The 14,766-nt window shown below is 43.4% G+C and overlaps 1 protein-coding gene across 6 annotated transcripts in view; it reads left to right on the top strand.

Moving 5' to 3' along the window:
• srpk2 (SRSF protein kinase 2) overlaps positions 1 to 12,619 on the top strand; it is a 139,224-nt gene extending 126,605 nt beyond the window's left edge. For 2 of the 6 annotated variants that reach the window (XM_060914654.1, XM_060914655.1), the window contains 2 exons: positions 757 to 849; positions 6,229 to 8,118. In XM_060914654.1, the coding sequence (XP_060770637.1) occupies positions 757 to 849; positions 6,229 to 6,413 (278 nt within the window). In that variant the 3' untranslated portion in view covers positions 6,414 to 8,118. Of the gene's footprint in view, positions 1 to 291; positions 385 to 756; positions 850 to 6,228; positions 8,119 to 11,380 lie in introns of those variants that run through there. The other 4 variants (XR_009654076.1, XR_009654075.1, XM_060914653.1 and 1 more) reach the window with 4 other exon arrangements.
• The last annotated feature ends 2,147 nt before the right edge of the window (positions 12,620 to 14,766 follow it).

The raw sequence follows: 14,766 nt of genomic DNA, 5'->3' as shown, positions 1-14,766 counted from the left end.
CTCAGGCCCCATAAAGCATGATGCTGGAGGACTTGACTGAGTTAATGGCTTGTTTAGATTCAGCTAAGCATGGAGAATTTCTGTCTGTGTGTATTTCCAGTTAATCTGTGTTTATCGCTGTACTTTATCACAGTAATACTAACTCTGTCTTTCTGTCTCCTCTCGAACTCCTCTCTGCCTCCCTTTTCTCCTCCTAACATCTGTCATCCATTCTTACCCACCTTCCTGCACTGTTTTCTCTGTGCCTCTCCTTTCTCTTCTTCTGTCCTCCCCTCTGCTTCTGCTTTCTAGATCACATAGCCCACATCATAGAGCTCTTGGGCTGTATTCCACGCCACTTTGCTCTGTCTGGAAAGTATTCTCGGGAGTTCTTCAACCGGAGAGGTAGCTGTAGGAGGACTCGGGGAGGACGAATACATATGCAGTCCCACTCAACACAGACAGACATTGTTCTTATGAAATTAAGCACTTTCATAAATTTTATACACTTGGTCCACACTGGCTAGCATGTGATAGTGTAAAATATATAAATGTTCACTGCACACAATGAGTCACGGTCATGTTTGACTGCAGGCAAATTAGAAGATCCTCCACAGTTCACAAGGACTTCACAGGAATCGCGTCTGTCTGTTCATGAGCTAGACTGCCATGCATCTACTCGTCCTCCTGCAGAAGTGTGTGTGCATGTTTTACTGATGTCTGTGTGCGTGTTTTGTTGTCTATGTTTGTGTTCATGTTTGTGTGTGGGGTGGTCAGACCACATCGCTCTGATTATGGAGCTGCTGGGGAAAGTCCCACGTAAAGTCATCGCTGCAGGGAAATACAGCCGTGAATTCTTCTCAAAGAAAGGTAACAGAGCTCCCAATCTTCAGGTCTATTGAACAAAACAAGACAGGACTCCCAGCAATCCACTTCCAAAATCACACATCAAACTGATCAAGAAACGCAACATTACATGGCTGGTTTAAACAGCAAGGCGTTTTTGAACTTAGGAGTTTTGGAACTATCCTGGAGAAATACTATGCGGTTCCTGGACAAGCTCCTGCTTTGCATTTCCACAGCATTTCAGTGACAGGAATTATTTTATTAAATAACAAGTGAATTCAACTGCAAGACAAAACCAAACTTTCAATACAGCAACACAGTGAACATACACGAAGGCTGACATCAAATTTGTATTGTTTGGCTTTGTGAATATGATGTTAACATTAATGTATCTTTTTAAACTTTCAAGCAGGAAGCAACAGTATTCCAGTTTGCTCAAAGCTAAGAAATGTTCTAGTTTGTCTCATATGTATAAGTCGGGTTTTAATAATCGCTTGTTAACATAATGCAAGTTTTAAAGATCCCAGATTATAGGATTGGTCATTCTGAATTTGAGCAAACGCCAGTAAGCTCCACTCAAGTAATTTCTTACCCCAACTCCTCTTTTGGAAATGCGCCTAAAGAGCTCGCTACGTTAATGCCAGGGTTATAACTGGAGACTATAAACAAAACAAAAAAACTTGCATCATCATACTAGCATGCTTCCAGCCCTCAGATCAGTCAAAGTGGTAATGAAGATGCACAGGCATGATGTATTCATGAATGACATCTCCAAATCTGATACCAGTAACAAATTTTCTAGATAACATGCTGATGCTTTGTATAATCCTTGTTCATACAGGGATGGTGCCGAAGGCTGTTGCCTGATGATTAACCCTGGTGTTCTGTTTGGGTCAGAAAGACTTGTTGGGGGTCCAAGCACCAAAGGTTCTGGAACCCTATTATTATTATCTGCTAAATGGTATGGAGAGCAAAGCCCATAAGACATAGAAACACCAAATTTGAAGGAAAGATGCAGTATGGCCCCCATTACTCAGGCACACAGAGGGACCCACATAGGCCTGATGGTGGTGTAGTAGCACAAGGTTTTGTTTTGGTCCATATCTCAGGAACTGTAAGTCCTACAAAGAACTGATTCCACTGAACAAAAAAGTCTCAAGAACCATTTTGCCCCACCCACAAATTTTGAGTTAATCTGCCTGATATGCAGAACCTGTTTGGATTTTCGGTCTACCTTCACAAAATTGGTGTCAAACTTCACACAACAGTGGAAACCTCAAAAACATGTTGACACTTGTAAGCAATATGACCATCACATGATTGTTTGCATGGAATCACATAAAACCTGAGAGGTACATCCAGGACAACATTCAAAGTTCATGCAAAGTTTCAGGAGTGGCCAAACATAGGGGACAAGGATGAGTTTAAATAATGGTTCTTCAGGAACCGTAACTCCTCATGAGCTGAAATTTGGTACATTGCATTTCTGTGCTAATCTGTAAGGAACTTTGATGATGACCTGATTACTTAACTACATGGCCACCACCAGCCAATCAGAATGCAGCAGGTGTTTAACAGGATTGACCTATTGTCATGTAACTTGAATGCTAGGTTCCTTAAGGGATGCACCAGGAAGCCATGCAAATGGGCCACTGGGAGAACTATTCTTTTTATTTATTTATTTATTTTTAAACAACACAAAAACAAGTGTGTGCCAGGAAAAAATACTAGTAGTGAATTTTCCTTTTCCTCCTTTGGCTGAACACAAACACTGGCCTTTTGGACCATTTAGCCACAACCACTCAAACTGATGATAATTTGCATAATATGTGAAATATATTTTTACAAACTAGTCCTAGGAATTTTGACCCATGGTTTCAAAATTGCTGTTGAATTACTCAGCAGAATCTAATACTTAATAATTATTAAAAACATGTTAAGATTTACCAACAGCATGGCCTCCACATGCCAGTTAAGCCTAATAAAGGTTGGAGCTTGATTTACTAAAACGGTTAGGCGACTGAAGCAATCGAGGATCGGTTGTATGGATTCATACAAAGCTTTATGTTATGAGGGTGTGTGTTTGGGGTATGGATAACAATCGGAGGCATAGTTAAGTTGAAATAGCTGTTTCTCAGGAACTAAAAGTCCAATTAAGCTAAACTTTGGTGTGCTATATTATTGTGCTGATCTGTAACTGGATTTTAATTACCGCTGGGTTGCTTCAAAAACATGGCCCCCTTCAGTGAATTGGCTTTTAGCAGACAGTTTATCCAATTAATATTCAGCAGTCCTCACAAAACATGAGAAGTACAGTACTAGTCAAAAGTTTGGACACACTTTCTAATTCATTGTTTTTTCTTTATTTTTATTAAAGTCAAGTTTATTTTTATAGCACTTTTAACAATAGACATTGTCACAAAGCAGCTTTACATAATTTTAATTACTTAAAACACGAGCTAATTTTATCCCTAATCTATCCCCAATGAGCAAGCCTGTGGCGAGGAAAAACTCCCTCAGACGACATGAGGAAGAAACCTCGAGAGGAACCAGACTCAAAAGGGAACCCATCCTCATTTGGGTGATAACAGACAATGTGATTATAACATTTTTAACAGTTTTAACACTTCATCTCTTAAAGTAACGATGGATGTCGTTTCTCTTTACTTAGTTGAGCAGTTCTTGACATAATATGGGTTACTACAGTTGTGGAATAGGGCCATTTACTGTATTTTCCTTATTTACTATTTATTGTTTGATCTCAAACACATTAAGAAGGCAAGAAATTGCACTAATTTACCTTTTGACGAGACACACCTTTTAATTAAAAAGCATTCCAGGTGACTCCCTCATGAAGCCGGTTAAGATAACGCCAATAGTGTGCACAGCGTCATCAAGGTAAACGCTGGCTACTTTGAAGAATCTAAAATATGAAACACTTTTTCGTTTACATAGTTTCAATGTCTTCAGTATTGTTGTTCTTCTTTTCTGGAGCCCTTAATGGCTGTAGGGGCACCACTGTTGACATTTTAACAGTCCATCATTGGTGCATCTAAGGCATTTAAACTTGGCAGAGCCCATCCATCTCCAAGCTTGATCAGCAGACAATTTAGTGTAACCAGTTAGCCTAACTGCATGTCTTTGGACTGTGGGGGAAACTGGAGCACCCGGAGGGAACCCACACAGACACGGGGAGAACATGCAAACTCCACACAGAAAGGCCCCCATTGGCCACGAACTCAGAACCTTCTTGTTGTGAGGCGACAGTGCTAACCGCTACACCACCGTGCCGCCCACGAACGAATTTTCTACATTGGAGAACAGTATTGTTCTCCAATGTAGAAAATAGTCAAAATACTGAAAAACCTCTGACTCTGAGTCGGTGTGTCCAAACTTTTGACTAGTACTGTATGTTCTTATATGGACTTTATATTGTTCTATGTAACTTGGCAACCTGGCCACTGGAGGGTAATGTTTACTGAATGCGTTTGTACCCTGATGATCGCCACTTGTGACTATATATCTCATCTCATCTCATTATCTCTAGCCGCTTTATCCTGTTCTACAGGGTCGCAGGCAAGCTGGAGCCTATCCCAGCTGACTACGGGCGAAAGGTAGGGTACACCCTGGACAAGTCGCCAGGTCATCACAGGGCTGACACATAGACACAGACAACCATTCACACTCACATTCACACCTACGGTCAATTTAGAGTCACCAGTTAACCTAACCTGCATGTCTTTGGACTGTGGGGGAAACCGGAGCACCCGGAGGAAACCCACGGGGAGAACATGCAAACTCCGCGCAGAAAGGCCCTCGCCGGCCACAGGGCTCGAACCCGGACCTTCTTGCTGTGAGGCGACAGCGCTAACCTCTACACCACCGTGCCGCCCGTGACTATATATTTTTAAAAAAAATTTAATTCTTTGGTGTATAGACCCCTTTCAAAATGACGTCACTGCGCCGCGAGATTTTGTTAGGCGCCATATTGGAAGACCAAGTACATGCACTCACAATATAAAATAAACTACGAGCGAGAGTAAAGTGACACGATGGCTGATAATTCGGGTTATGTGAGTACATTACCAGCTGCAGAAAGGGCACGGTATGTGGAGAAACTGGCTGTGATTGATGGGTTTGACCCATATGATAAGACTCGCGGCAAGGGAGAATGGAAACATAAGGAGGACCGGACACCAATTCTGCCATCTGTTTGCTACCCAGACATTGTAAACTATTTGTTGTTTACACCCAGTGCCTACACTCAGTGTTCGAACTATGCCGATATTTTCGGGGGGTCCCTTTTTTCCCTTGGGGCGCTTGCGCTTGTCTCGGAGCGCGGATCTCCAAACACATGAGAAGCCTTGCGCTTGTCTCGGAGCGCGGATCTCCAAACACATGTGAAGCCTATCTTATGCACATATCACGCGGACTCCACACCTCCACACACGCATTGCGTCTGAAGTCATAACTCATCAGGGGAAATCGTGTCCGCATTGGCATGTTCAAAAAACAACCTCGCGTCAACAATGATACCACACGCAAGAAAAAAAAAAAACAGTCAGGCTACTCAACAACCAACCTGGCAGCAGCGAGCAAGCCCCAAACCATCCTAAATTATTATTATTATTAAATTGTAGAAGTCTGGGAGGCTTGCTCCTCATACAGTTATCAACTTGGGGCCAATTTAGCATGTTTTAAATCTGAATTTCTTGCGTTTGCGTACCTCAAAGTGTCCGCAGATCATGCACAGACTTATCCATTATAGCCACAGTTTTTTGCCAAGTCTCACACAGGTTTCTTTCAAGTCTACTGTTGGGCCAATAAATCATAAATAAAACAGCTCAGATTTGTTTGTTTAAGTCGTTTGCCACTTCACTTTATTCTCGTGGGTTCACATACCGCTGCCGTTATTTCCCCCTAATCACGAGTTTGTTGGTCTTCCAATATGGCGCAGGGTCTGTTTACTTCCGGTTTCGGATGACGTCAGTGAAAGGGGTCTATAGCCTACTCCCCCATTCATATTTACAGTATATTACACAGGTTATGTTTAATAGAACAGATTACAAAATGTGTTTACATTTCAGTTGACAGTGTTTTTTACAAAAATAAAACAAATAGGTGAATTCATAATAATGATTATAGTGCTGATACCAACCCATTGCTTTTACTTGTCATCATGTGCTTCTCAAATGAGTGACGCATAATGAGAGAGCTACTGGGAACTCTCAGTGTAGTTCGCTGATTGCTGACTGCCCCATCTACCATCTGCACAACAAAATCAAAAGGGACGCTGTTATTCAAGACACCATTTCATCATGAGTGAAGCCTCTTTGGCTGCTTATATAAGTGCATTTTTTCACTCAATGTTGACTCCAGTTTTCTCTCTGCGTTCCTCTGTAGGTGAGTTGCGGCACATCACTAAACTAAAGCCGTGGTCTCTGTTTGACGTCTTGGTGGAGAAGTACGGCTGGTCAGCTGAGGACGCCGGCCACTTCACAAACTTCCTGTTGCCCATGCTGGAGATGGTTCCAGAAAAACGCGCCTCTGCAAGAGACTGCCTCAATCATCCATGGCTGAACTCGTAGCACCTTCCCACCTCTAGCTCTTTCCCCCTAGTGGCAGGCTTTAGGACTGCACCCTGCTCTCAGTCTTGGGGGAGAAAGAGGTCAGAGAGACAGTGAAGTGAGAGAGAGAGAGAAGGAAGGTGTGTGAATTCATGTAAGACTGGAGCATGTTGGAGTGAGCTATTACAGGTGGAAATCTGAATTCTGTATACACACTGTTGCTCCTACACACACCACACACACACGGCTGCTCATTAACTCAAATTCCATTTTCACATGGATGAACAGCATGATATTTTGTATCATGTAAAAATGACATGAAGAAATATGCAATGGAATAACAATGGAGTGTAACTATTTACTATCAAAATTAGCATTAAGAGAGACAGCATTGCTGCCTCACAGCTCCAGGGTCCCCGGTTCAATCCTGAGCTCGGGTTACTGTTTGTGCGAAGTTCCATGTCCTCCCTGTGTCCGTATGGGTTTCCTCTGGGCTCTCCAGTTTTGTCCAGGTCAGACGGCAGGCTGCAACCAGTTTTCAACTACTTGCGTCTACCTGCGATAACAAAATCGCAGGTAGACGCAAGACTGGTCTTGCGTCAACGAGCGACAACACAGATAATGGCAGTGTTGCAGAGGGTCTTTAGGAGAGGCAGGTTGACACAAGTGGATCACGATCTGTTCGCATTTCAGCTGCGATTCGCTTCTAATCGGTGCAAATAGATGACTTGCAACCACGTGATCAAAATGTGCTACGTCATGAGCGTCCACCATTATGTTGGTGGATATACAAAGCAACTAGGATGGCAGCCGCTGAAAGTGTGTCTGTAAACAATGCTGAATTTTCTCAGTATTACCACGATTTGAACGATCGAGTGAAGATTCGATACAAACAGAAGATAGATATGTGGGGTTTTGAAACAGATTATTTAAAAAAGTCAGACTTTTCTGAAGATAAGACGCTTCTACCGACCGTCAAGTACGAATACAGGTCATTTCGTCCAAAGCCTTTTTCATACGCATCATCAATTATTTTATATTTCAGGTATTTGTTTGTTCGAAATAAAGGAGGAATTCCATCCATCCATCCATTATCTGTAGCCGCTTTATCCTGTTGTACAGGGTCGCAGGCAAGCTGGAGCCTATCCCAGCTGACTATGGGCGAGAGGCGGGGTACACCCTGGACAAGTCGCCAGGTTATAAAGGAGGAATTCTCAATCAAATTTGACCGACACAAAACACATTTTTGTAAAGCAAATGAGTGCCATGGTACGTGCGCTTTGACACTAAAGAGTGTACTAAGGGGGGTAACCATGTCAACTCGTGCCACTTGCTGACCCTGGGATGAGTTAACTCCCTTGTCATTGCAGGCTGCTCGCTTGCATGTCTTTGTTTCCGGCTGGATTATATTAAATCTCTAGGTGCTGAGCAGCGCTCTCGCAGGGGTTTCGTTCACGAATACCGGGCCGAGGTGCGGTCCTACTGACCCGAGACCATGCGCTTTTGAAGAGGGAGGCTTAGAGGGAGGTGCCTGTAAAATTTGGCTTTGCTGTGAGGTCTGTTGGCCAAGTTGTTAATTTTTAAAGCCGGCTGGATCATATTAAATCTTTAGGCGCAGAGCAGCGCTCTTGCGGGGCTTTTATTCGCAAACACAGGAATACCTGAAATATAAAATAATTGATAGTGCGTATGAAAAAGGCTTTGGATGAAATGTCTTAAAGGAACAGTCCACCGTACTTCCATAATGAAATATGTTCTTCTCTGAATTGAGACGAGCTGATCCGTACCTCTCCGAGCTTTGTGCGACCTCCCAGTCAGTCGGACGCGCTGTTACTCCTGTTAGCAATGTAGCTAGGCTCAGCATGGCCAATGGTATTTTTTGGGGCTGTAGTTAGATGCGACCAAACTCTTCCACGTTTTTCCTGTTTACATAGGTTTATATGACCAGTGATATGAAACAAGTTCAGTTACACAAATTGAAACGTAGCGATTTTCTATGCTATGGAAAGTCCGCACTATAATGACAGGCATACTAACACCTTCTGCGCACTTCGACAGCGCATTGATACCTTCACTCCTGTTTTCCCCCCTCTCCCCCGCCCCCGTCAAGTTAGTTGTATTGACGGAAGTTAGGGGGGGGCGGGGGAGAGGGGGGAAACAGGAGTGAAGGTATCAATGCGCTGCCGAAGCGCGCAGAAGGTGTTAGTACGCCTGTCATTATAGTGCGGACTTTCCATAGCATAGAAAATCGCCACGTTTCAATTTGTGTAACTGAACTTTGTCATGTCACTGGTCATATAAACCTATGTAAACAGGAAAAACATGGAAGAGTTTGGTCGCATCTAACTACAGCCCCAAAAAATACCATTGGCCATACTGAGCCTAGTTACATTGCTAACAGGAGTGACAGCGCGTCTGACTGACTGGGAGGTCGCACAAAGCTCGGAGAGGTACGGATCAGCTCGTCTCAATTCAGAGAAGAACATATTTCATTATGGAAGTACGGTGGACTGTTCCTTTCACTATTGAATGAAATGGTCATTGGTCGAAGTGTCCTGATCCCCTCATCTCCTCTCTGTAATAAGCCTCAGAGTTTCCTCGCCCTCTTTCCGAATCATGGGTGGAATTCTAAAGAATCGGAACATGCCACGGTCACGAGTACCATATACAGCACAAAAATGTGGCATAGCTAAAAGAACGCTTAAAGCAGTGGAAAAACAAAGAGAGTCACGCACACGTGACTGTTTTGTATGGAATGTCGCTTGACTCCTCATTTGTATCTCCACCAACATGGCCGACATCCGGGTTTCTATTTTGTTTCGACGTCACTTGCAAGTCAAGGATAGCAGATTGACGCATGTAGAGGCAGGTGGTCGTGCAACGCTCGAGCGACCGATCACGGGTTGAAGCAGGTAGTGGCAGCTAGACGCAGGCTGACGCAGGGGAAGACAAGTCTTTAGAGATGGTTGTGATGCATCACAGGTTCATGCAGACTGCACCTGCAAATAGTTTACAACAACCTGCGAGGGGTCTTATGGCCTTATATTTTTAAAGGTTTTCTGCGCGCTGCATTAACCTCCATCTAGCTGCGTCTGCTTCCGACTGGTTGATTCATCAGCTTAAAAACTCTGCGTCTTGCCATACGTTGTAACCGTTTTGGGTCCGTGTGTTCGGGTTGAAGCAGTTTGGAGTGTGTGGAGAAGAAGAGAGGAAGGCAAAAACGCACATTCACACGAACTCTGGGATTTCCACGATACTCAGTTTATTAACTTACTACAGCAAAATTCTCAGAGTTAATTTCCCAGTGTTAAGCAAAAGTGTTAAAATATAGAGTTGAAATGACACTGTAAAAGTTGATTTAACTTTAGGAAGTGTTAAATTAACACTGCAGAGATTGGGACAAAATAAACACCAGCATAGTGTTAAAATTGACTCAGTTGATTTAACACTATGAAATTTGCTGTGTACACTTCAAACTTACCATGCCCAGTTGAACGGCTCTGTTTTATCATACATGAACAAAATAGAGGTCACACATTCCCTAAACGTTACTCTTGAGTTGAAGAGCGAAAAGAAAAGGAGCTCATTAACAGACACTCATTTCTAGTAAGGTGCACGGCTCAACTAACAGAAAACAAGCGTGAGCTGATGACGCCGTGCCTCTAGGTAACGCAGCATGTCTTGAAGGCACGTTTCACAATTTCGACCGTTATACCGTCTGACCACAACGAAAGATTTGGCGCAAAACGCCTGCGTCCACTCGCCACCCGACCCGACCGATCACAGGTCGCAGCATGCGTCTTTCTGCAGTCTGACCTGGGCATTTCCTCCCACATACCAGTAGATGGATCGGCGATGATAAATTGCCCTTAGACATGAATAAGGCTACGTTCACACTGCAGGCTGAAGTGACTCAAATCCGATCTTTTCGCCCATATGTGACCTGTATCCGATCTTTTATTGACAATATGAACGACACAGATCCGATTTTTTCAAATCCGACCCAGGCCGTTTGGATATGTGGTCCTAATTCCGATTCCTATCCGATCTTTTCATATGCGACTTCAGTCTGAACCGCCAGGTCGCATTCATCCGACTTACACGTCATCAACAAACCACAAACGTCACTATTCTGCGCTGAAGTAGGCGGCGGGTCTCTCAAAAAAAGTTACAACAACATGGCGCATGACATCAATGCGAGGGACGCTTCGGGCTGTGAAGGTTCTGAATCTTCTCAATGGAAGGACGCAGAGGTTAGGGAGCTGATTTCCATTTGGGGGGATGCAGCTATTCAAGCTAGATTGGATGGGTCATACCGCAACCGGGCGGTTTTACTTCCGTAAACACTGGCCATGCTCACTGCGTGTGACGTCGTCGTATCCTGCAGTGCGCATGCGGAACACTTTTAGGTCGCTTTTCGTTCATACTGAGGATCATATACAAGTCGCATATATTTGTTAATGTGAACGACCTCACAAAAAAATCGGAATTGAGCATTAAGCCTTGCAGTGTGAACGTAGCGTAAGTGTATGAATGTGTGTGTGCTTGGTGCCGTGCATCCTATCCAGAGTGTATTCTGACCTCACACCTGAATTACATTCCCGGAATAGGCTCTGGATCCACCATGACCTTGACCGGGATAAAGTGGTTACTGAAGATAGATGAACGAATGAAATATTGAACAAATTACAGGCTTAAGCCGAATCAGTGTCTTAAATTTCAGGTTAAAATTTGTGTTAAAAAAAATAGCCAGAATATTCTTGAATAACTTTTAAAATAACTGTGCTTGCTTGCCTCAATACTTCAGTGTTCAAACTCCAATTGGCTCCAAACACATTAAGGAACCTCAGATATCGTCGTCACTGTGAGCTGGTGGAATTGATTATCGTGTCTGTGTGAAAATCGTGTGCGTGCGCATGCCAGTGTTACTACTGTTACCTTTTCTGATGGAAGTAGCCCACAATCTCTTACGTCTCTCTCTCTCTCAGCCTCTGTTCCCCCCGACAGAGACAGAACCCCCTGAGCCAAGGTTCTGCCACAGAACTGTTTACAGCCCTCCCTCAACCCCAAAATCTCCCACCACCTCCCATCAGAGCTGCATGCCACTGTTCAGGCCCCTGCAGACACACAGGAGACTCCAGACAGAGAGACACACTGTTGCCTCTGGATTATAAACAGTCTATGGGATAGCGTGTGTGAAATGAACAAAATATGAAGCCCAAGACACTTCTACAGACTGCTTCTTTTCATTTCTCTGTGGTATTTCTCTGAGCTAGTGAAAGCATGGAGAACCTGAGGGCCAGAAAAAGTGTGCATTTCACTCCTGTTGAGATTCTTCTACTTCATTCTGCTCTTTTCGAAAAACTGGTCGAAGCCTCGATGTTGAGGGTTCTTGTTGGAACCACGTACTGTCAACACATACACTCTTTAAGCATTCCACAACTGTTTCTAACGCGTATGCTTCCTACCATTATAAAACTTAAACTTATTTTTTTTCCACAGCACCATCACCCCCCCAACTCATTGCAGTTCTGTCTGAGGTGTTTTAAAAAAAAAAAAAGACTGAGGTTGCACTTGCATTGCATTTGTTCAGGGATTAAGATTAGCGTACAGAGCGCAAACAGATCACTCTGTAAACCGACGTCTATTCTACTGCGAAACAGAAATACAGCTAAAGTAAGGGAGGAGCCTCGTTGAGTGGAGTTCCACGCTGGAGTGTGTTTGAGTACAGCTCGCTGTCAGTGCCCACGGCCCTCTTCCACCCTCCAGCTCCATCTCTCATCACCTATTTTCGCAATAAAAAAGTATAAGTAGATGGTGAAGTATTTTTAAAAACAATATTTAAAAAAAACAAACAAAAAAAACGAACTTCTGATGTTGTGACGGTGACCGAATATCGTCTTACTATTGAGGTGATTGTGTTTTGTCTGTTTAGAGATGTTTTAATTTTTTTTTTCTAATTATGGTTACTATTATTGCCATTCGTTTATTTTTATTTTTTACATTTTGTTGTCCTCTTTCTCCCCCTTCTTTAGAGTGAACAGTGCTGCTCTGTACGGACTAGTGTGATGATCAAATTTGATCAAACATTTTTGCAATAATAGTGAATTTTTGCACCAAAAGCTCCTGATCTCTCACTTTAGCCATGCTGACTCTTCTTCCCCACCATTCATGGTTACATCTCTTGTCTGTTTTTCATTAACAGATTTAATAAAATTATAAATTAATGGCTTATTTTTTCCCCCTCATTCAGCATTTCACCACTGATAGCACTCTGTATGTCTTCTCCAGGGTCGACTTTAACCAGTTAGCATTAGGAATCACTGGTGGCATTCCCCAGTTTAAAACTTGAATCGCATGATGCTGTACATGCATTGAACAGAGCTCTGCAACAGCAGATACTGCAGGTGTAAACTAGCCGCAAATCTTCCATCATTACAGAAGGGGTGTACTATTGAGGTTTTTCACCTGACGTCACAGGGTCACGTGACGCCCCGGTGTCCGCCATTTTGAAGGTCAAGCTAGCTAATGTCAACATCATAGCTGGTATGTTACTGTAGCAATGTTTACGTTCAGTCATTTGGATGACTGTTAAAACCTTTCAGTCTCAAGTTTTTCCTTTACTGTATTTACTAGTTTACTGTAATTATGATCCGGCAGCTATTTACACCGGATCCAGTGTAAATAGCTGCCGGAGCGTGCTCCGGCTTGCTCCCCCTCAAATTAAGCAGCGCGCTCCAGCTTGCTCCCGGAGTGCTCCGGCCGAGGTTCCGGAGCGCGCTCCGGCTTGCTCCCCTTCAAATTAAGCAGTGTGCTCCGGCTTGCTCCGCTCCGGGAGCAAGCCGGAGCGCGCTGCTTAATTTGAGGGGGAGCAAGCCGGAGCGCGCTCCGGCAGCTATTTACACTGGATCCGGTGTAAATAGCTGCCGGATCATAATTACAGTAAACTAGTAAATACAGTAAAGGAAAAACTTGAGACTGAAAGGTTTTAACAGTCATCCAAATGACTGAACGTAAACATTGCTACAGTAACATACCAGCTATGATGTTGTTGACATTAGCTAGTGCTAACAGCTAGCTGCTAGTACACTGCTACAACACAGACACCGACCCTAATAATACAGTTCTTGGTCATTGCCTGGTAACAGCAAATTTATAATGGGCCATGTCTCAACAGACTAAGAAGTTATTTCAATGACATTTAATAACATTTTGTTTATCCTGAGGACCGAAAGTAAATGAAAATGTGAACAAACCTTAGCTGTAATAAGATGGCGACCACCGGCTCCAGGGACGACCCGCTGATGTAGGCATGTTACCCAGCCTGACACAAAATATTTGTAGGCATCCAAACTCTTATACGCTTTCAGATCAATACCTGTGTATGGCGATGGGTTTTTAACGACATAGGTATACAGATCATGCGGGCCGAAGTCAGGTAAAGACGAGGGCTTGGTGTACTTCCGTATGTCAGTGAACAATCCTGGTGGAAGCAGGTAAACGTCGTTCTCTAAGCCTGCTAACCTCAATTTTTGCAAATACCTCTCCCTCTGCTCGCCCTGTAAATGCCCTACGTCGCTGGATAGTGAAGGTGTTTTCTGCATCTCGCTCCTTTTTCTTTTATGTTTTTCGTTTGTCGCCTTCCTCGCATTCAAACTGATTCGAGCCGTGCCGTCCAAAATGGCAGCATCACATGACTTGGTCACGTGGGTGAAAAACCTCAATTGCATGCTACGGTCACAGGAGCCGAGGCTCAAACATCCACTACGCATCATGAAGCCAGACAGTACAGCATTTTATAGTTTTCTGGCCTTGTTTGACAGCACAATGCGTCTCTGTGACCTGGAACATTACTTACATGGATAAGGACATATAAACATCCCTCCACCCAATAACAAAGCCAGCTGACCTCTGCTATAAACACCATATGGCATCACATAACGTGTAGTAGACCTTCTGCTCAGAAACCTGACATTAAAAAACTTAAACGAGGAAATTTATCAGATAAAAATGGATTACTTTTTAATAGGTGTATCTGAGGGAATCACTAACTTGTACTAGTCTCCCTTCTGAACATGTAGAGAGGTTTTGCCCAAATTAGATCCCTTTGTTTGTTCAGGATACTGATGTTACGCTTAAATCCCAGCAACTTTAACACATCCTCACTCTGAAGGAACCAATAAATTACATCCTTTCTTCCTACAAAATTAGTGGAACTTTCCAGTTATCTTAATTTTAACCACCATTGCTCCTAGCTGAAACAAATACCCTGGGACTCGGGCCTTATGGCAAATGAAATGAATTACTTTGGTGAAATCCTCTTTAATGAGAAGTGTGGTGGTGCATCATCAGTTTTCAGACCTCAAAGCAGAAA

This window comes from Neoarius graeffei, chromosome 2 (assembly GCF_027579695.1).
Source record: "Neoarius graeffei isolate fNeoGra1 chromosome 2, fNeoGra1.pri, whole genome shotgun sequence".
NCBI lineage: Eukaryota > Metazoa > Chordata > Actinopteri > Siluriformes > Ariidae > Neoarius > Neoarius graeffei.
The sequence above is the reverse complement of the archived record's forward strand: the minus strand, read 5'-3'. Positions and strand labels throughout refer to the sequence as shown.